Below are 21,189 nucleotides of genomic sequence, written 5' to 3'. Positions count from 1 at the left end.
TCTTTTCACATCAGATCTTTTTCAAAGCTGATCGGATTGTTCAAAAGACCAATTAGTGAAAAAAAGATCAGAATTGGGCTGCCTGTTTAAAAGCAGCCTATGTATGCCTTCATCGTATATCCACATGAAGTCCTCAATCTGCAGTATTATATAGTAGTATTTGCATAAATTACTCTCTTTTCAAAGGACCCTTGTGGTCTGTGGCACTGTATATCTGTCACATTTGGGACGCTGCCATCTTGTTTATTTACTTACCAACAAAGATTGGCCGGCATGTGTCATTGGGGACTACTATTGGCTGTTCCAACCGTCTGCCAACACCCACAGCATGAGCTGATCGACATAAGTTGGGGAGAGTTGGCACCAGTTGGGGTGAGTTGAAGCGAGTTGAGGAAAGTTGGCATCAGTTGGGGGGAGTTGGCATGAGTCATGATGGAATTGCATGGCTTTAAACAATGTGTATGTTGTAAGTCATCAGCACACATTTCCTTTACTGTTGTACTGCCTAGATACAGACCATTGAATTTCTGAAAGTGACGAATCACTACTGACAAAATTAAACAGGAAAACAACAATCCACTACTGTGTAATGAAACTGAAGTAAAATTAGTGGTGGGCTGCAGTAACATGAAAGTCTCTGTACATCTATGGCTACACTATTTCACCTAATATATACTGTACCTGTCATCCACTTTCCCTCTGCATTGGCTACATGGTTGAGATAGATTGAGGCAACATACAGGGAGTTGAATGGCCACAGACTGCTCAAGTACCAGTTTTAGCAGAGTATATCAGGTATTGGGACTTGGCCTCTTTCAATAATGAGATAATAGATGCCATGCCTCCCTACCAGACTAAACCTAAGGGAGCTTTTCTATAATCACCTGTGTTTATGGTCCCATGGTCACGTCTACACACACTGTTGGCCCCAATTAGGGCTGTGTGTGTGTGTGTGTATATGTGTCTCTTCTTTGAAACAAGCCCATTAGATCTCAGGAGATAGTGAGGAATGTCAGAGAGGAAGGATGTCTTATTTTGGAGTTGTGCGTCGCTGCCGTGCACCATTTCCTGACTTCTAGCCTATTGTGTTGTGAGGTAGTTAGAAGTTTCCCCAGCTGAAATATTCCCTGGAAGAAACAGTTTCTGGAGATACTGTAGTTCAGGATACAGAAGATGATGACAATGCACTTGTCAGCAGATTCAGTGCTTTCTGTGTTCCTATGTGGGAAAGTGAATGAGTTGTTATACTTTTTTGTTGTTGTTGAGTTTTTCAGATGACAGAACAAGCACATGAATGACATGACATTACTTACCATATAAATGATGAGGTTGTCAGCGTCTGGGTGAAGTGGTGAAACGGAATCAGGCGCAGGACACAGAACTGAGAAAAGTATGGCTTTACTAAACACAAAGTAAACCATATCAAACCCTCCACGCAGGGAAGAGCAAAACAACAGCTCAACAGACGACATAACAATGAACAATCACGTACAAACCCAGGAGGGAAAACAGAGGTAATATAGGGAAACCAATAAGCCTAATGAGTAACAGGTGTGAATAATAAAGACAGGACTAGTGTGACACAGAAACATAGATCGGTGGCAGCTAGTACTCCGGTGACGACGAACGCCGAAGCCTGCCCGAGCAAGGAGGAGGGGCAGCCTCGGCTGTATCCGTGACAGAGGTAGCTTACACCCACTTCAGGCAAAATTAAGACTGTGAAATGTTAGTGTATGGCAGTTTATCTATTCATTTTTTAATTTATGGGCGGCAGGTAGCTTAGTGGGTAAGAGCGTTGTGCCAGTAACCGAAAGGTCGCTGGTTCTAATCCCAGAGCTGACTAGGTGAAAAATCTGTCGATGTACCCTTAAGCAAGGCACTTCACCCTAATTGCTCTGGATAAGAGCGTCTGCTAAATGACTACAATGTAAATGTATCACATTCATGACAATGAATCACTTGTGTTTTCTATGTTAACTTTACTCTGATGACTATGATACGGCTATCATCCCAGCATTCATTGTTGAATTTGCGATTTCCAACTTGTTGTGTAATGTTTATGTCCAATGGCCGATGAGCGCCGATATGTTTTATCTATAATTTCTCTTCAAAGGACAAGGATTGAAAAGGATTTGCCAGTAGATTGCCGACTTCATGCATGATGATGACTGCTTGTCTAGCTTGCTAGCTAAAATTTTGAAAGTATGATGTTGACATGATCAGTCCAATCAAAGCTACGGTAGATATAACGCGATTTGACATCATTTTATCTGTGGCCAATGACCTTGAGCCTTCTTGGATGGGCACTTCTAATGTAGGTCTATGGCATCACCCAAGGGGCTTGAATTTTCTAGCACTATCCGTACATTTTGCGGTGACATAGTGTCCCCATGAGTGACAGAACACTGAGCCAATCACGGCGCAACTAGAGAACATTACCAACCCCTACGCTCCGTATTTTCCGCTGGCTGCCCCACCACCACAGAAAGCACTGAGCTAGGCTGAAACACCTGCATTTTGGAGCTGCCTTACTCAAGAAAGCAAAAAAGAGACTATGTTTGTATGCGGCTTTATTAACTCAATGATTTATTTTACATTGTTTGCAAACTGATATGTGACACGTATTAATGCCAAAATAACATGCTGAACAGGCTCTGCCCCACCTGCCCTGAATGACGCGTCGCCACTGTTGGTAAGGATGTGACAGTCATTTTGACAGCTCTGTTCCTCCTTCCAGCTTCCCCGGGTGTTGGATAACCACTCCAACGGCGTCGACCTAAACTTCTGGGCCAGAGTACTCTCCGCCGCCTCCGAAAAGCTGCGAGAGGTAAGCACACACACACGCACACACACACACACACACACACACACACACACACACAATTCTCTCCGCCGCCTATAAAACTGCCAGAGGTCAACCCTACTACCGTTAGAACCATCATCCATCCCAAAGTTCATCCGCCACCCTATTTCTATCCCTCAGGAAGTCACTGCTTCCTCCCTGCTCGGGTCTTTACGCAAACACAGACAGCAGGGATATCATGAGTGCGTATGAGGAAGGCTAAATCCAGCCCCAATAACCCTTTAGTCTCGACATGGAGCCCCATTCACAGGCTGTGTCCGAAGTAACACCCTAACCCCTATATAGTGCACTACTTTTGACCAGAGCCCAATGGGCAATAGTCAAAAGCAATAATAATACTAAATTACATTTGTAGAGCGCTTTTCATTTACAGAGGTAAATCACACAGCTCTTTACGGATTAGGGTGCCGTTTGGGATGCAGACACAGAAAGATCAACAGGCAATCAGTCTGGACAGCTGTAAGTGAGGGTTATAGCACAGGTGAGGCCCTCAGACAAATGTCAAAGGTTGACGGGTCAGGTGGATGACCCCAGGGGAAGTGGTGATTGCAGGGAGAGGGAGGCGGGGGGAGGGCGCAAGAGGGACTTTCTGCAGAGGGGACATCCTGTTGGTGGGGCCGTCTGGATTCTTGTCTGCCGCCCCGTGACAGAAGACGTGACGCCAGTCGGTCATTTTCCAAATTCCATTTTTGTCTGGTTCCATAAACCGAACACTGTAGCTGTACAGTAGATACGCCAGCTGAGTGGAAATTCTGCCTCAGAAATCACACTGCTCTGTTGGCTAGAACAGAAATACTCATTTTCTCTATGTCTGTTAAGTCTAGCAGTGGTGTTAGTTACGGTATGTGTCTTCCAATGTAGAAGAAACCACAAAAAATCTATTTTCTCTGTGGTTTCTATGTAAACACTGTGGTGCTGTCCAATTACTGTGGTTTCTATGTAAACACTGTGGTGCTGTCCCATTACTGTGGTTTCAATGTAAACACTGTGGTGCTGTCCAATTACTGTGGTTTCTATGTAAACACTGTGGTGCTGTCCCATTACTGTGGTTTCAATGTAAACACTGTGGTGCTGTCCAATTACTGTGGTTTCTATGTAAACACTGTGGTGCTGTCCAATTACTGTGGTTTCTATGTAAACACTGTGGTGCTGTCCCATTACTGTGGTTTCTATGTAAACACTGTGGTGCTGTCCCATTGCTGGGGCTGTTTGTTAAGAGTGGTTGTCAGAAGCACTGCACTACACACTCTCAACACCTCCCCTGGTTCTAATGGGCCCTCAGGGACCTACACTGGACAATCCCTTCTCCCCCCTACAACCCACCCCTCCTCCCTTTGGAATCTCTTTAGTTTGTTTTTATTTTGTTAGAGGGAAATGTGCCTCACCCATACACCGCCCGAACCTGTGAGACTAATAAGCTTAGACATTTAGGTTTCTCTTAAATGAATATGGAATCAGAGACTTTGTTGACACATAACCTAATCAACCTAATATGGCTGTACACATCCTCCTATTTGGTCACATTATATATAAAATAAAATGTTATTGGTCACATGCACATATTTAGCAGATGTTATTGCGGGTGTAGCGAAATGCTTGTAAATATAGCCCTGTCATACATGATTCAGAGTCATCACTTTCATACAGTTTCTAAATAACAACTTTCTTCCCTACCTCGCCCCCCAGTTGTCAGAGAGGAACAGCTCCAGAGCGCTGGTGGAGGTGATGTCCCCCCTGCTCCAGACCCAGGGGCCCCAGGGGGGCTCTCCCCCGTCTTTCAGCCAGCTGATGGGGGCTGTGTCCAGCCTGGTGTGTGGCTACATGGAGGGGGCCTTCTCTCGGGTGGCCTCCTTCAACTGGTATGAGGACAACAACTACAAGGCCTTCATGGGGATCAACGATAGCACCCGGGGAGGACAGGGACAGTACACTTACGACCACACCGCCAGTGAGTACTAATACAGTAATAAGTCACTAATATAGTAGCCAGATTCAGTTTAGCGAAGAGACAGATAGAGGCAGGGACAGTACACCTACAGTCACACCGCCAGTGGGTCAGCATTCAGTCACTAATACAGTAACTATTTTCAGTATGTGGCTGGTTGGGAACTAACAACCCCTCTCCTCTGCCAACTACGTCAAATGTAGCAGGTGATTGGGAGCAGGAAAGGTGTTGTGGGACAGAGCGTTTTATTTTGTCTGCTTTACTCTCTTGAGATCAAAAAAAGATAATTGCTTGACCTGAGAGTCTCCTGTCTTATCCCAAAATCTGTTCTGATCTGATGCAGGAGTTAGGGTTCAACCCGATCACAGTGTGTTACAGGTTCTCTCAATCATCTCTAAGGTTCTATAAATGTTCTATACTGTCTTATCCCCCAGCTCCGTTCTGTAATGATCTGATGAAGGAGCTAGAGTCCAATCCCATCACCAGGATCATGTGGAGCTCTGTCAAGCCCATGCTGATGGGGAAGATCCTCTACGCACCCGACTCCCCAGCCGTCAGAAAGATAATCAGAAATGTAAGGGAGCTACATACAGCAAATGTATGTGGTAGACTAGGGATGAATCACACCAGGTTATAGCAGAGTCTGCTGGATTTAGTCCATTAATCATTTTAGACTTGGGAAACCAGGTGAGTTGACTATTGCTAATAATAAAAAGTGGAGTACTGATAATCAGCAGACAGAAGTGTTAGAAACATGAACATCCATTGCAGATTGTTCAATAGATGGTGACATACTTGTTAAACAGTAGTCTTCGTTCTGAACACAGGCAGTATTTAGGAATTTGTGAATCAGTGCTTGGCGCTCTGTAGAGCGTAGATGTACAGACATGTCTGTAAGAATCCTGAAGAACCTAACAGTCACGGCTGGGTGTGTCACAATAGGAACACACATCTGTATCGTCTACTACACATAGTAACTGGGACACACTCTGTTGCATTGTATTCTCCTCCTCTTGTTATGGAAGCAGAGCCTGACACTGTGAGGGTCACACACATGCATGCACGCACACACTCACACGCTTGCACTCACAAAGACACACACACACCAGCTTCAACTCCCCCGACCTTTAGTGCCCTCTTTTTCTTCCATTTCCCTCAGATCTGGATGTTAATTGCATGGAAGGGAAGGGAACTAGGGGTTAAGCCATCACTCTGCTGCACATACCAAAACATGGCCTACACTCTCCCTCTTTTCTCCATCCCTCCCTCCTCCAGACCTGATGACCCCCTCCTTGAACTGACCCCTTTTGAGTGCCTTTTGAGGAGTGTAGCTTGGTGGGGGGGGAATAAAACATTTTATTTCACCTCATTTGAACATTCTGTCATAAAGAGCACATGCTCAACTTAATAAAAAAAATGTTTTCTCCCATCAGATGGGAGAAAAGTGCCCAAAAAAGTACAGGGTTGACCGTAACAGGTTTGACGACTTCATCTTAAACCAGCCATAAAGCCACTCGTGACAGGGGGAATGGAAGTTTGTTGTGTTCAATAGGGAGGGGCAATTGAATGCAAGCTTCACCCCAAAAAAATAATTGTTAAAACATTTCTAACCTGACTTTCTATGGGTAACAGGATTTATGTGTTTTGCTCGACCTGCTCAGTTTTCCAACACTTCCAACAGAAAATAGCCAAAAAGAGTAGAACCAGCTCACCTGCTTTTACACTGTGATTTTTCTATCAGATGTTCAATGTCTCTTTTGAAAAAATATTTTCAAAGGAATAGGTTGACCTTAAAATGAGGGACAGGATTTTTTTTACCTTAAAATGAATCACTAGTAATATGAAATAAATAATAATCTTTGGAAATTACTTTGTCAAAGCAACATAATAGCAAGGGCTTTACAGTGATGGTGAAAACTCACATGGTCGGTCGCGCGTCACTTCTTTTGTAAACATAGTGAAGCTATGAGCTAGCATAGCAGCATACAGTGCATTCGGAAAGTATTCAGACCCCTTGACTTTTTCCACATTTTGTTACGTTACAGCCTTATTCTAAAATTGATTAAATATATTTTTTCCTCATCAATCTACACACAATACCCCATAATGACAAAGCGAAAACACGTTTTTAATTTTTTTTGCAAATGTATTACAAATAACAAACTGGAATACCGTATTTACATAAGTAAATATGCTATGAGGCTCGAAATTGAGCTCAGGTGCATCCTTTTTCTATTGATCACCCTTGAGATGTTTCTACAACTTGATTGGAGTCCACCTGTGGTAAATTCAATTAATTGGACATGATTTGGAAAGGCACACACCTGTCTATATAAGGTCCCACAGTTGACAGTGCATGTCACAGAAAAAACCAAGCCATGAGGTCGAAGGAATTGTCCATAGAGCTCTGAGACAGGATTGTGTCGAGGCACAGATCTGGGGAAGGGTCCCAAAATATATCTGCAGCATTGAAGGTCCCCAAGAACACAGTGGCCTCCATCATTCTTAAATGGAAGAAGTTTGGAACCACCAAGAATCTTCCTAGAGCTGGCCGCCCAGCCAAACTGAGCAATCGGGGGAGAAGGGCCTTGGTCAGGGAGGTGACCAAGAACCTGATGGTCACTCTGACAGAGCTCCAGAGTTCCTCTGTGGAGATGGGAGAACCTTCCAGAAGCACAACCATCTTTACAGCACTCCACCAGTCAGGCCTTTATGGTAGTGTGGCCAGACGGAAGCCACTCATCAGTAAAAGGCACATGACAGCAAGCTTGGAGTTTGCCAAAAGGCACCTAAAGACTCTCAGACCATGAGAAACAAGATTCTCTGGTCTGATGAAACCAAGATTGAACTTGTTGGCCTGAATGCCAAGCGTGACGTCTGGAGGAAACCTGGCACCATCCCTACGGTGAAGCATGGTGGTGGCAGCATCATGCTGTGGAGATGTTTTTCAGCGGCAGGGACTGGTAGACTAGTCAGGATCGAGGGAAAGGTGAACGGAGCAAAGACAGATAGATCCTTGATGAAAACCTGCTCAGGACCTCAGACTGGGGCAAAGGTTCACCTTCCAACAGGACAATGACCCTAAGCACACAGCCAAGACAACTCAGGAGTGGCTTCGGGACAAGTCTCTGAATGTCCTTGAGTGGCCCAGCCAGAGCCCGGACTTGAACCCGATAGTTGTGCAGCGACGCTCCCCATCCAACCTGACAGAGCTTGAGAAGATCTGCAGAGAAGAATGGGAGAAACTCCCCAAATAAAGGTGTGCCAAGCTTGTAGCGTCTCGAGGCTGTAATTGCTGCCAAAGGTGCTTCAACAAAGTACTGAGGAAAGGGTCTGAATACTTTATTTTTAATACATTTGCCAAAAAAAAAAAAAAAAACTGTTTTTGCTTTGTCATTATGTGGTATCATGTATAGATTGATGAGAGAAAAAAACAATTTAATCAATTTTAGAATAAGGCTGTAATGTAACAAAATGTGGAATAAGTCAAGGGGTCTGAATACTTTCCAAATGCACTGTACCTCTGTCTTAGACTGTGTCTTATCTTAGCCCTGTGATTAGTGATCACATCCCTCTCTCTCTCTTTCTCTCGCTCTCTGCTCTTTCTCTCTCTTTCTGTCTCTCTCTCTCACACGCGCTCTCTCACACTCACACTCTCTCTTTCTCTCTCTCACGCTCTCTCTCTTTCTCTTTCTCTCTTCGTGACACTCTGAACTCTGAAACACCCTGGAGGGGCTGAGAAGTCACCCAGAGGTGAGAGGAGAGGAGGGGAGACAGACAAACAGGTTTGCTTTGCTCCAAGGTAAAGCGCCTATGGTCTTGGTAATGAGTGCAAGACATCCCACTCCTCCCCAGGTCCCCAGGCATTGAGCCACATCCCCTCAGTTGTCCTCCCAGCCTGGGGCAGGAGCCACCCTGTCTTTGTCCCAAACGGCACCCTAACCCTACCAAGTGCACTACTAGTAGGGCACTAGGGAATAGGGTGCCATTTGGGTTGCATTGTCTGTTTATCTTTGTTTGCTTTGTGACTGTAGAGCAGTCTTCTGCCTGTGGGATCCTGTGGGAAAAGGGTGAATCGGTAGGCAAGCTGAATGCGTTCGGCCAATTGTCACCAACAACATTGTCTCCTTAGCGTCATTGTCCCTTTGTCACCAGAGATCTGAGACACAAGAGGAAGGTGTTTAATTGGGTGTTGCTTTTCCACGCTTTTATCACACGTATTAATGTAAATGCTACAGTCAGCCTCACTTGGTATGTGAATACCACAGAACACTGTAGGACAGGCTACACACACTGTATGCTAAATGATAAGCTATATCTTTGATTATTTTCACAGGCACTGTAATGTGTGAATGGTATGCAACTAGAAATTAGAAACAGTGTGTGTGAATTATTGTGCATGTGTAGTGTGTGTGAGTGTGTGTGTATGTGTGTCTATGAGTGTTTGTGTGGGTGTTCATACGTGCATATGTGCATACTGTCTGAGCGTACGTGAGTATGTGTGTGTGCTGATATGTGTGTGTGTGTGTGTGTGTGTGTGTCCTCTAGGCCAACACCACATTTGAGGAGCTGGAGAGGCTGAGGACCATGGGTCGGGCCTGGGAGGAGGTGGGTCCTCAGGTTTGGGCCTTCTTCCAGGACAGCATTCAGATGAACATGATCAGGGTAAGGAAGGCTACAGTCCAATACACTCTACAAACACCAACATGGTCAATTCAAACTAACTGAGGCTTATCATTGTTATCTCAAAATAATGCATTGACCGATTGACCCAGTTCTGGTGTGAAATGACATAACATTAACATCCCTCTACTACTACTGTGGTTTTGTCATAGTTCGACCTCTATAAGATGTTAAAATGATGTCAGCTGTGACGAATTTCTCGCATGGAATAGCCTTAATTTCTCAGAACAAGAATAGACTGACGAGTTTCAGAAGAAAGTTATTTGTTTCTGGCCATTTTGAGCCTGTAATCGAACCCACAATTGCTGATGCTCCAGATACTCAACTAGTCTCAAGAAGGACAGTTTTATTGCTTATTTAATCAGCACAACAGTTTTCAGCTGTGCTAACATAATTGCAAAAGGGTTTTCTAATGATCAATTAGCCTTTTAAAATGCCAAACTTGGATTAGCAAACACAACATGCCATTGGAACACAGGACTGAAAAAGTATGAAAAATGTATGCACTCACTAACTGTAAGTCGCTCTGGATAAGAGCGTCTACTAAATGACTAAAATGTAAATGTAAATGACTGATGGTTGCTGATAATGGGCCTCTGTACGACTATGTAGGAATTCCATAACAAATCTGCCGTTTCCAGCTACAATAGCCATTTACAACATGAACAATGTCTACACTGTATTTCTGATCAAATTGATTTTGTATTTCTGATCAAATTTAATTTTCTTTCAAAAACAAGGACATTTCTAGGTGACCCCAAACTTTTGAACGGTGGTTTATATATATATATATATATATATATATATATATATATATATATATATATATATATATATATATATATATATATACACTACCGGTCAAAAGTTTGGACACACCTACTCATTCAAGGGTTTGTCTTTATTTTTACTATTTTCTACATTGTAGAATAATAGTGAAGACATCAAAACTATGAAATAGCACATATGGAATCATGTAGTAACCAAAGAAGTGTTAAACAAATGAAAAAATATATTTGGACTCATCAGACCAAAGGACAGATTTCCACCGGTCTAATGTCCATTGCTCGTGTTTCTTGGCCCAAGCAAGTCTCTTCTTGGTGACCTCTAGTAGTGGTTTCTTTGCAGCAATTCGACCATGAAGGTCTGATTCACGCAGTCTCCTCTGAACAGCTGATTGTCTCAAACGCATTAAGAAGGAAAGAAATTCCACACGTTAACTTTTAACAAGGCACACCTGTTAATTTAAATGCATTCCAGGTGACTACCTCATGAAGTTGGTTGAGAGAATGCCAAGAGTGTGCAAAGCTGTCATCAATGCAAAGGGTGGCTACTTTGAAGAATCTCAAATATAAAATATATTTTGATTTGTATAACACTTTTTTGATTACTACATGATTCCATATGTGTTATTTCATAGTTTTGATGTCTTCACTATTCTACAATGTCGTCTCTCTCTCTCTCTCTCTCTCTCTCTCTCTCTCTCTCTCAATTCAATTTAAGGGCTTTATTGGCATGGGAAACATGTTTACATTGCTAAAGCAATTGAAATAGATAATAAACAAAAGTGAAATAAACAATAAAAAATGAACAGTAGACATTACACTCACAAAAGTTCCAAAATAATAAAGACATTTCAAGTGTTGTCATGTTGTGCAAATAGTTAAAGTACAAAAGGGAAAAAAATAAACATACATATGGGTTATATTTACAATGGTGTTTGTTCTTCACTGGTTGCCCTTTTCATGTGGCAACAGGTCACATATATTGCTGCTGTGATTGCACACATTGGTATTTCACCTAATAGATATGGGAGTTTATCAAAATTGGATTTGTTTTGGAATTCTTTGTGGGTGTGTGTAATCTGAGGGAAATATGTGTCTCTAATACGGTCATACATTTGGCAGGAAGTTAGGAAGTGCAGCTCAGTTTCCACCTCATTTTGTGGGCAGTGTGCTGCCTATACGGCCTCTCTCAGTAGCAATTTTGGGTCTGTCAGAGTGGTCAGGTAGTCTGTTACGGTGTATTCTCTGTTTAGGGCCAGATAGCATTCCAGTTTGCTCAGTTTTCTTTCTGGTTGTAGAATTGAACAGCTCTTTTCTGGATTTTTATGTGATATTTCCGTTTTGTTGATAAATTAGCAAAAATGTTTAAAAACCTGTTTTTGCTTTGTCATCATGGGGTATTGTGTGCAGATTGATGAGAAAAAACAAACAATTTAATCAATTTTAGAATAAGGCTGTATCCTAACAAAATGTGGAAAAGTCAAGGGGTCTGAATACCTTCCAAAGAGGGTGGGGCTTCCTGTCTCACCCCACGGCTCTGAGGAAAGAAATCTGTTTATTGCCAATTTTAACTACAGACCTTTTTGTGTACATTGATTTTATATTATTGTATGTTTCCCCACTCCAACACTGCTTTACAGTGGGGAAAAAAGTATTTAGTCAGCCACCAATTGTGCAAGTTCTCCCACTTAAAAAGATGAGAGAGGCCTGTAATTTTGACAGACAAATTGAGAATTTTTTTCTCATGAACATCACATTGTAGGATTTTTAATGAATTTATTTGCAAATTATGGTGGAAAATAAGTATTTTGTCACCTACAAACAAGCAAGATTTCTGGCTCTCACAGACCTGTAACTTCTTCTTTAAGAGGCTCCTCTGTCCTCCACTCGTTACCTGTATTAATGGCACCTGTTTGAACTTGTTATCAGTATAAAAGACACCTGTCCACAACCTCATACAGTCACACTCCAAACTCCACTATGGCCAAGACCAAAGAGCTGTCAAAGGACACCAGAAACAAAATTGTAGACCTGCACCAGGCTGGGAAGACTGAATCTGCAATAGGTAAGCAGCTTGGTTTGAAGAAATCAACTGTGGGAGCAATTATTAGGAAATGGAAGACATACAAGACCACTGATAATCTCCCTCGATCTGGGGCTCCACACAAGATCTCACCCTGTGGGGTCAAAATGATCACAAGAACGGTGAGCAAAAATCCCAGAACCACACGGGGGGACCTAGTGAATGACCTGCAGAGAGCTGGGACCAAAGTAACAAAGCCTACCATCAGTAACACACTACGCCGCCAGGGACTCAAATCCTGCAGTGCCAGACGTGTCCCCCTGCTTAAGCCAGTACATGTCCAGGCCCGTCTGAAGTTTGCTAGAGTGCATTTGGATGATCCAGAAGAGGATTGGGAGAATGTCATATGGTCAGATGAAACCAAAATATAACTTTTTGGTAAAAACTCAACTCGTCATGTTTGGAGGACAAAGAATGCTGAGTTGCATCCAAAGAAGACCATACCTACTGTGAAGCATGGGGGGTGGAAACATCATGCTTTGGGGCTGTTTTTCTGCAAAGGGACCAGGACGACTGATCCGTGTAAAGGAAATAATGAATGGGGCCATGTATCGTGAGATTTTGAGTGAAAACCTCCTTCCATCAGCAAGGGCATTGAAGATGAAACGTGGCTGGGTCTTTCAGCATGACAATGATCCCAAACACACCGCCCGGGCAACGAAGGAGTGGCTTCGTAAGAAGCATTTCAAGGTCCTGGAGTGGCCTAGCCAGTCTCCAGATCTCAACCCCATAGAAAATCTTTGGAGGGAGTTGAAAGTCTGTGTTGCCTAGCGACAGCCCCAAAACATCACTGCTCTAGAGGAGATCTGCATGGAGGAATGGGCCAAAATACCAGCAACAGTGTGTGAAAACCTTGTGAAGACTTACAGAAAACGTTTGACCTATGTCATTGCCAACAAAGGGTATATAACAAAGTATTGAGAAACTTTTGTTATTGACCAAATACTTATTTTCCACCATAATTTGCAAATAAATAAATTAAAAATCCTACAATGTGATTTTCTGGAAAATAAATTCTCATTTTGTCTGTCATAGTTGACTTGTACCTATGATGAAAATTACAGGCCTCTCTCATCTTTTTAAGTGGGAGAACTTGCACAATTGGTGGCTGACTAAATACTTTTTCCCCCACTGTATATTTTAGCAATTACATTTACTATTGACACTTACAGTGGCTTGCGAAAGTATTCAACCCCCTATTTTGTTGCCTTACATCCTGGAATTAAAATGGATTTTTGGGGGTTTGTATCATTTGATTTACACAACATGCCTACCACTTTGAAGATGCAAAGTCCCAGTCTCAAGAATTGCCCTGTATTTAGCGACATCCATGATTCCTTCAATTCTGACCAGTTTCCCAGTTCCTGTTGATGAAAAACATCCCCACAGCATGATGCTGTTCTCAGGGTGATGAAAGGTGTTGGGTTTGCGCTAAACATAGTGTTTTCCTTCTTGGCCAAAAATCTCAATTTTAGTCTCATCTGACCAGAGTACCTTCTTCCGTATGTTTGGGGAGTCTTCCACATGGCTTTTGGCGAACACCAAACGTGTTTGCTTATTTTTTTCTTTAAGCAATGGCTTTTTTCTGGCCACTCTTCCGTAAAGCCCAGCTCTGTGGAGTGTACGGCTTAAAGTTGTCCTATGGACAGATACTCCAATCTCCACTGTGGAGCTTTGCAGCTCCTTCAGGGTTATCTTTGGTCTCTTTGTTGTCTCTCTGATTAATGCCCTCCTTGCCTGGTCTGTGAGTTTTGGTGGGCGGCCCTTTCTTGGCAGGTTTGTTGTGGTGCCATATTCTTTCAATTTTTTTATAATGGATTTAATGGTTCTCCATGGGATGTTCAAAGTTTCTGATATTTTTTCATAACCCAACCCTGATCTGTACTTCTCCACAACTTTGTCCCTGACCTGTTTGGAGAGCTCCGTGGTCTTCATGGTGCCGCTTGCTTGGTGGTGCCCCTTGCTTAGTGGTGTTGCAGACTCTGGGGCCTTTCAGAACAGGTGTATATATACTGAGATCATGTGACAGATAATGTGACACTTAGATTGCACACTGGTGGACTTTATTTAACTAATTATGTGCCAAGCAATGAGCTGTAGGTGTACCTACCGTAGGAGTCCCCTCGAAGCCTACCATTTGACTATGTACAGACCCAGCGTGCGACAGAGCTGCAAGAGTTGTGACCCATTTTTGTAGGTTGTTTTGTGGTAGTTGTATCTAGGGAGACACACCTCCAGTTGAAGTTCCTTCAGAAAGTATTCACACCCCTTGACTTTTTCCACATTTTGATGTGTTACTGGCTGAATTTAATATTGATTAAAGTGAGATTTTGTGTCACAGGTCTACACACAATAACCCATAATGTCAAAGTGGAATTATGTGTAAGGTCCCTCAGTCCAACAGTGAATTTCAGATTCAGCCACAAAGACCAGGGAGGTTTTCCATTGCCTCGCAAAGAAGTACACCTATTGGTACAGTAGATGGGTAAAAAAAATAAGCAGACATTGAATATCCCTTTGAGCATGGTGAAGTTATTAATTACACTTTGGATGGTGTATCAATACACACAGTCAATACAAAGATACAGGCGTCCTTCTTAACTCAGATGCCGGAGAGGAAGGAAACTTCTCAGAGATTTCACCATGAGGTCAATGGTGACTTTAAAACAGTTACAGAGTTTTAAAACAGTTACAGAGTTTAATGGCTGTGATAGGAGAAAACTGAGGATGGATTGTTGATACTCCACAAAACTAGCCTAAATGACAAAGTGAAAAGAATATAAATATTCCAAAACATGCATCCTGTTTGCCACTAAAGTAAAACTGCAAAATGTGGCAAAGAAATTAACTTTATGTCCTGAATACGAAGCGTTATGTTTGGGGCAAATCCAACACATCAAATCACTGAGTACCACTCTTCATATTTTCAAGCATGGTGGTTGCTGCATCATGTTATGGGTATGCTTGTCATCGGCAAGGACTAGGTTTTTTTTTTTTATGATACAAATAAACAGAATAGAGCTAAGCACAGGCAAAATCCTAGAGGAAAACCTGGTTCAGTCTGCTTTCCACCAGACACTCTGTCACGTTCGTTGTATAAAGGATTGGACCAAGGTGCAGCATGGTATGCGTACATGTTTAATTTATTAAATAAACACTTGACAAAATAACAAAAGCAACTGAATGTGACGTTCTAAACGCTAACAGCAACAAGCAGAAACAGAAACAGAATCAGAAACAAGATCCCACCCCATAGGTAGGCAAAATGGCTGCCTAAGTATGAGCCCCAATCAGAGACAACGATCGACAGCTGCCTCTGATTGGGAACCACACCCGGCCAACATAGAAATATATAACCTAGAACAACTAGCATTCACACCCTGACCAAACTAACTAGAGACATAACAGGGCTCTCAAGGTCAGGGCGTGACACACTGGGAGATTAATTCACCTTTCAGCAGAACAATAACCTAAAACACAAGGCCAAAAATTCACTGCAGTTGCTTACCAAGACGACCTTGAATGTTGCTGAGTGGCCTAGGTACAGTTTTGACTTAAATCGGCTTGAAAATCTATGGAAAGACTTGAAAATGGCTGTTTAGCAATGATCAACAACCAACTTGACAGAGCTTGAAGAATAACAAAATAAATAATGTGCAAATATTTTACAATCCAGGTGTGCAAAGCTCTTAGAGACTTACCCAGATAGACTCACAGCTGTAATTGCTGTCAAAGGTTATTCTAACATGTATTGACTCAGGGGTGTGAATATTATGTGAATTAGATATTTCTGTTTCAAAAAACAAGTTTTCACTTTGTCATTAAGGGGTATTGTGTGTAGATGGGGGAGATGTATTTTATTTTATTCAGGCTGTAACATGGTGTCCCCTCCCCAGGACACCATAAGGAATCCCACGGTGAGGGACTACATTGACAGGAGTCTACAGGACACAGAGTTCTCCTCTAAACACATCCTCAACTTCCTGTACAACGGGCCAATAGAAGACAGGGACTACGACATTGCCAACTTTGATTGGAGGAATGTCTTCAACCTCACAGACCAAGTCATCCGTATGATGAACCAGTATGGAGAGGTGAGCTGGTCAGGACTGGGACAGGACTGGACTGGGCTGGGCTGGGATGCAGGCTACAATACATTTCATTAACAATGGTGGGGATTGACGACCACAAGACTATCATTTCGGAAACATAACCCTTGGTCTTTTGATTCATGGGTTTGATACTTTTCTTATAGGTTTTCACCAGAATCTGCATTGTGTTTCTCAATGCAAAATGCGAAACATCCAAATTCACAGGTTTTCTCCCCAATAAAATATTGAGCACAGTTCTCAGACCTGTTGCTTGTTGCTTGCTATAAACATGAATCAGTTCCAGACAACAACACCCACTCAATACACACTCTATGTGATATAAGCATACGATCGCTGTATGGCCTTTCAATGGCCTTCTAATTTGCCCCTTACTAAAGACATGTAAATGTGCTCAGTAGGGGGAGAGGGAGAACAACAAGCAAAGCTGTCAGTCTCTTTTGTACCCCACTAATCTAGTAGAGGGTAGCAAACCCACCCAGGCCTTTCTCCCTTCACTGTCTCTCCGAGGACCCTCCATCTGAGTAGGCCAAACCGTGTAACTCACCCCTCGGCCCCTCAAAGCACTTTGGGAACAGTTCAACTCGCCCCTCGCCCCCTCGATACTAATCAGGGTAAGCAGGTAAGGCCTCTTGCCCCAAGGGTGGCAGAATGGGGTAAAAGGGCACCCTGGTCCTCTCTGTGTGGATCGCATGGCCCCTCTGTCTTTATCTTCCATGAGGCTTACAGCACTTCAGTGTGACAGAGTAGACCGGCCCGATTTAGCCCAATTCGCTACAGCTGTCAGTCTGACCACCCTCTTTCAGCTCCGCCACAATGAACGCAGTCTACGGAATCCCATGGGCTTGTGTACAGCACTGCAATGGCATAGTCTGATTGAAGAGTGTAGCAACAGTTTTGTCATTGGAGGCTATTAGGGAGGGGTGATGCTTTGCAAACTAATGAGTGTGTGTGTATGGTTTGTTATGCAGTCTTAATGAGTGTGTGTGTGCGCGTGTGTGTGTCTGCATGTTTGTGTGTGTGCGTGTTTGTGTGCATTCCTCTGCATGTGTGTGTCTCAGTGGTTGTGTTTGTCTCAGCTCTTCCCCCTGGGCCCATGCAGGGCCTCCATGTTAGTAATAGGCAGTGTGGTGTTGAATGGCTCAATCAGATGAGGAGCAGCTGCAATAGGAGGCCTGGTGGTGAGGTGTCAGAGTAGATGAGAGTGGATCTGAACTCTGCCTCTAAGGCTTTATGGGCCCCGGGCCCCCTAGCCAACACTGGCCTTAGTGGCCCCTAACCCCCCCCCCCCCCCCCCCCCCCCCTAGCCCCCTGGATGGGAACCCATGTCCAAGTCCACAGTCCACACACACTGGTGGCCCCAATTAGGACATGATGGGGGTGATGTGTGTGTGTGTGTGAGTGTGTTTGTGTGTGTGTACTATTCTTCCTCATAAAGAAACCAAATTGCCCTGCAAATGACATTGTTCCCCCTTCCAAATTCAAGTTTATATTAATACCTACATGGCAGTCAAAGAAACTGAAATACATTATAAATACGTTGTAAATATATCATCCATGAATTCCCTTCCACAGTGTCTGATCCTGGATAAGTTCTCTGGGCTGAACAATGAGGAGCAGATGACCCACAGAGCTCTGAGTCTGATGGGGGAGAGTAAGTTCTGGGCTGGCCTGGTCTTCATGGACACCTACCCCTGGACCACCAAGGTTCCACCCCACGTCCGGTTTAAGATCCGCATGGACATCGACGCAGTGGAGCGCACCAATAAGATCAAGGACAGGTCAGTGTATATAACCCCCTGATGAATGACTGGATTTTACCTTCACTACACGGTCTGCGACTACTCATCAGGGTTAAGTTCAAGATCATAATGCTTGTAAGCAACTCTTACTTGAAATTGAATTAATGGGATTTTCAGGTATGGTGCCCAGCGAGGCATTTGTCTTTGTTAGGTAAATTAGTGACAAACATTCCATTTAAAAACAAATCAATTTCCAAATGCTTGAATGCAGATCTAGCCCTCAGATATACCCCTCTCTTCCTTATTTCTTTCCATCTCTCCCTCTGTCCACAGATACTGGGACCCTGGTCCTAGGGCGGACCCCATGGATGATCTGCGCTACGTGTGGGGGGGCTTTGCCTATCTGCAGGACATGATAGAGCATGGCATCATCAGGACCCAGACAGGCAAGGACTGGCCCATCGGTGTCTACCTACAACAGATGCCCTACCCATGCTACGTGGACGACCTGTGAGTGACTCACCTTAAGATGCAAATACCAACCCAAGGCCTGCCTGTCACTGTTAAATGTTATTATTACATTTAGAGATGGCACTTTTTGATTTTCATTTCTCATCGAAAAAATGTCTATCCTCTCTCTCTATCTTCCCCCCTTTCCTCTTTTCGTCTTCTCTCTCTCTTTTCCACCTTTCCTCTTTCCCTTTCTTTTCTCATTCCACCTCTCCTCCTCTAGCTTCATGCTGACATTGAACCGTTGCTTCCCCATCTTTATGGTGCTGGCGTGGGTCTACTCAGTGTCTATGACCGTGAAGAGCATCGTCTTGGAGAAGGAGCTCAGGCTCAAGGAGACCTTGAAGACCATGGGGGTCACCAACGGGGTTCTGTGGGTCACATGGTTCATAGACAGCTTCCTCATGATGGCTGCCAGCACTGCCCTGCTCACTGGGATCATTATGGTCAGTCCTAGTTGGCTTCAAGTTGGAAATGACCAAAATGCCTAGTTGGTCAATGATTAACATTCATGTATGTCATATATCAGAGCCTCTCAGAAGGCTGCTGTTTTGAATGTACTGTTCTGAACTCTAGTGGAAGATTTGTGAAATAAACTACAATTTGTAACTTTTGCCCCCACAATTTTGTAACAATCACTTATACAGTATGTGACTTAAATTGGTATGTTATTCTTTGTGCATGAAGCAAATAGGGACTGTAACTCTAAACACTAACAAAACCAATTCAATTCTTTAATCTGTCTTCCAGGGTGGTAAGGTGTTGAACTACAGCAACCCCCTGATCCTGTTCCTGTTTCTTCTAACCTTCACCACGGCCACCATCATGCAGTGTTTCCTACTCAGTGTCTTCTTTAACAAGGCTAACCTGGCTGCAGCCTGCAGCGGTATCATCTACTTCACCCTCTACCTGCCCCACATCCTCTGCTTCGCATGGCAGGACCGCATCACCAAGGATGACAAGATCATGGCAGTGTGTAACCTCAAAATACGTCCCCCTGGGACACATGTACCTATCTTCATTCTTTACTTGTCACGATCGTCATACATAGAGGAGGACCAAGGCGCAGCGTTGAAGGCGAACATATTTATTTATAGAATGATCACACGATCAAAACAACAAAACGATGACGTGACAGTCAATGGTAATACACAAACCAAATACGAACAAGAAACCACACCCAATGAATGCCTAACGGCTACCTAAGTATGACTCCCAATCAGAGACAATGAGCTACAGCCGTCTCTGATTGGGAGCCACCCTGGCCAACATAGAATTACAAAACCAGAAAGTGAAACCTAGAACACACATAGACTATACACACCCTGGCTCAACATATTAGAGTCCCCAGAGCCAGGGCGTGACAGTACCCCCCCCTAAAGGCGCGGACTCCGACCGCGCCCACCAAATACCACAGGGGAGGGACCGGGTGGGCACTCCGCTTAGGCGGCGGATCCGGCTCCGGGCCTGATCCCCGCTCCCTCTCCAACCCCCCAAAGTACCCCTGGTCCGGTCTGGCCCCGCTGGCCGGAGCTGGACTGCACACTGGTGGAGCGGATTGCTCTAGCTCCGGCGTGAAGCATCTGACCGGTGCCGGACCAGCCACCGGTGGAACAGGCACGGGCCGTGCCGGACTGACGACGCACACCACTGGCTTGGTGTGGGGAGCAGGAGCGGGCCGAGCCGGGCTGTCGAAGCGCACCACTGACTTGGTGCGGGGAGCAGGAACGGGCCGAGCCGGGCTGACGAAGCGCACCACTGTCTTGGTGCGGGGAGCAGGAACGGGCCGAGCCGGGCTGACGAAGCGCACCACTGACTTGGTGCGGGGAGCAGGAATGGGCCGAGCCGGGCTGACGAAGCGCACCACTGACTTGGTGCGGGGAGCAGGAACGGGCCGAGCCGGGCTGACGAAGCGCACCACTGACTTGGTGCGGGGAGCAGGAACGGGCCGAGCCGGGCTGACGAAGCGCACCACTGACTTGGTGCGGGGAGCAGGAACGGGCCGAGCCGGGCTGACGAAGCGCACCACTGACTTGGTGCGGGGAGCAGGAACGGGCCGGACCGTACTGGGGACACACACCACTGGTCCTACGCAGGGATCTGGAATGGGCCGGACCGGACTGGTAACACACCCCAGTACCTCTCGCCGTGCCTCTACACCTTCCACCCCCTCTTCGACCAGTGGCCCCCGTAACCTGGCGGCCTCCTCTGCCAATCCGCTGGGCCGCTCTGCCGCGGTCTCCTGCTGGCCCGTCGTCCACGGCGTTAGCCCCCCCCCTAAACATTTTCTGGGCGTCTCTCCTACCCGTGGACCAGGTCTCCATGTCCCTCGCCAGCCTTTCGCCCTTCTGCCTCAATGTCAAGCCCTTCTCTTCCTCACTCGGCTTGACCCAGTCGAGGAGGCGAAGGAGATCTGCTAGAGATCTCCCTGGCGATGGCTCCTGGACACGCTGCTTGGTCAAGTCTTGG

At 44.7% G+C, this 21,189-nt stretch overlaps 1 protein-coding gene across 1 annotated transcript in view; it reads left to right on the top strand.

Moving 5' to 3' along the window:
• Positions 1-21,189, top strand: part of abca4b (ATP-binding cassette, sub-family A (ABC1), member 4b) — an 87,875-nt gene that overhangs the window by 39,832 nt on the left and 26,854 nt on the right. Inside the window, exons 5-13 of the mRNA XM_084152134.1 lie at positions 2,738-2,827; positions 4,550-4,811; positions 5,243-5,382; positions 9,357-9,473; positions 16,256-16,453; positions 18,044-18,249; positions 18,544-18,720; positions 18,944-19,166; positions 19,471-19,692. Coding sequence (XP_084008260.1) covers positions 2,738-2,827; positions 4,550-4,811; positions 5,243-5,382; positions 9,357-9,473; positions 16,256-16,453; positions 18,044-18,249; positions 18,544-18,720; positions 18,944-19,166; positions 19,471-19,692 — 1,635 coding nt within the window. The remainder of the gene's footprint in view (positions 1-2,737; positions 2,828-4,549; positions 4,812-5,242; positions 5,383-9,356; positions 9,474-16,255; positions 16,454-18,043; positions 18,250-18,543; positions 18,721-18,943; positions 19,167-19,470; positions 19,693-21,189) is intronic.

Source organism: Coregonus lavaretus, assembly GCF_964263955.1.
Source record: "Coregonus lavaretus genome assembly, chromosome: 34".
Lineage (NCBI taxonomy): Eukaryota > Metazoa > Chordata > Actinopteri > Salmoniformes > Salmonidae > Coregonus > Coregonus lavaretus.
This window is presented reverse-complemented; position numbering and strand designations above follow the sequence as displayed.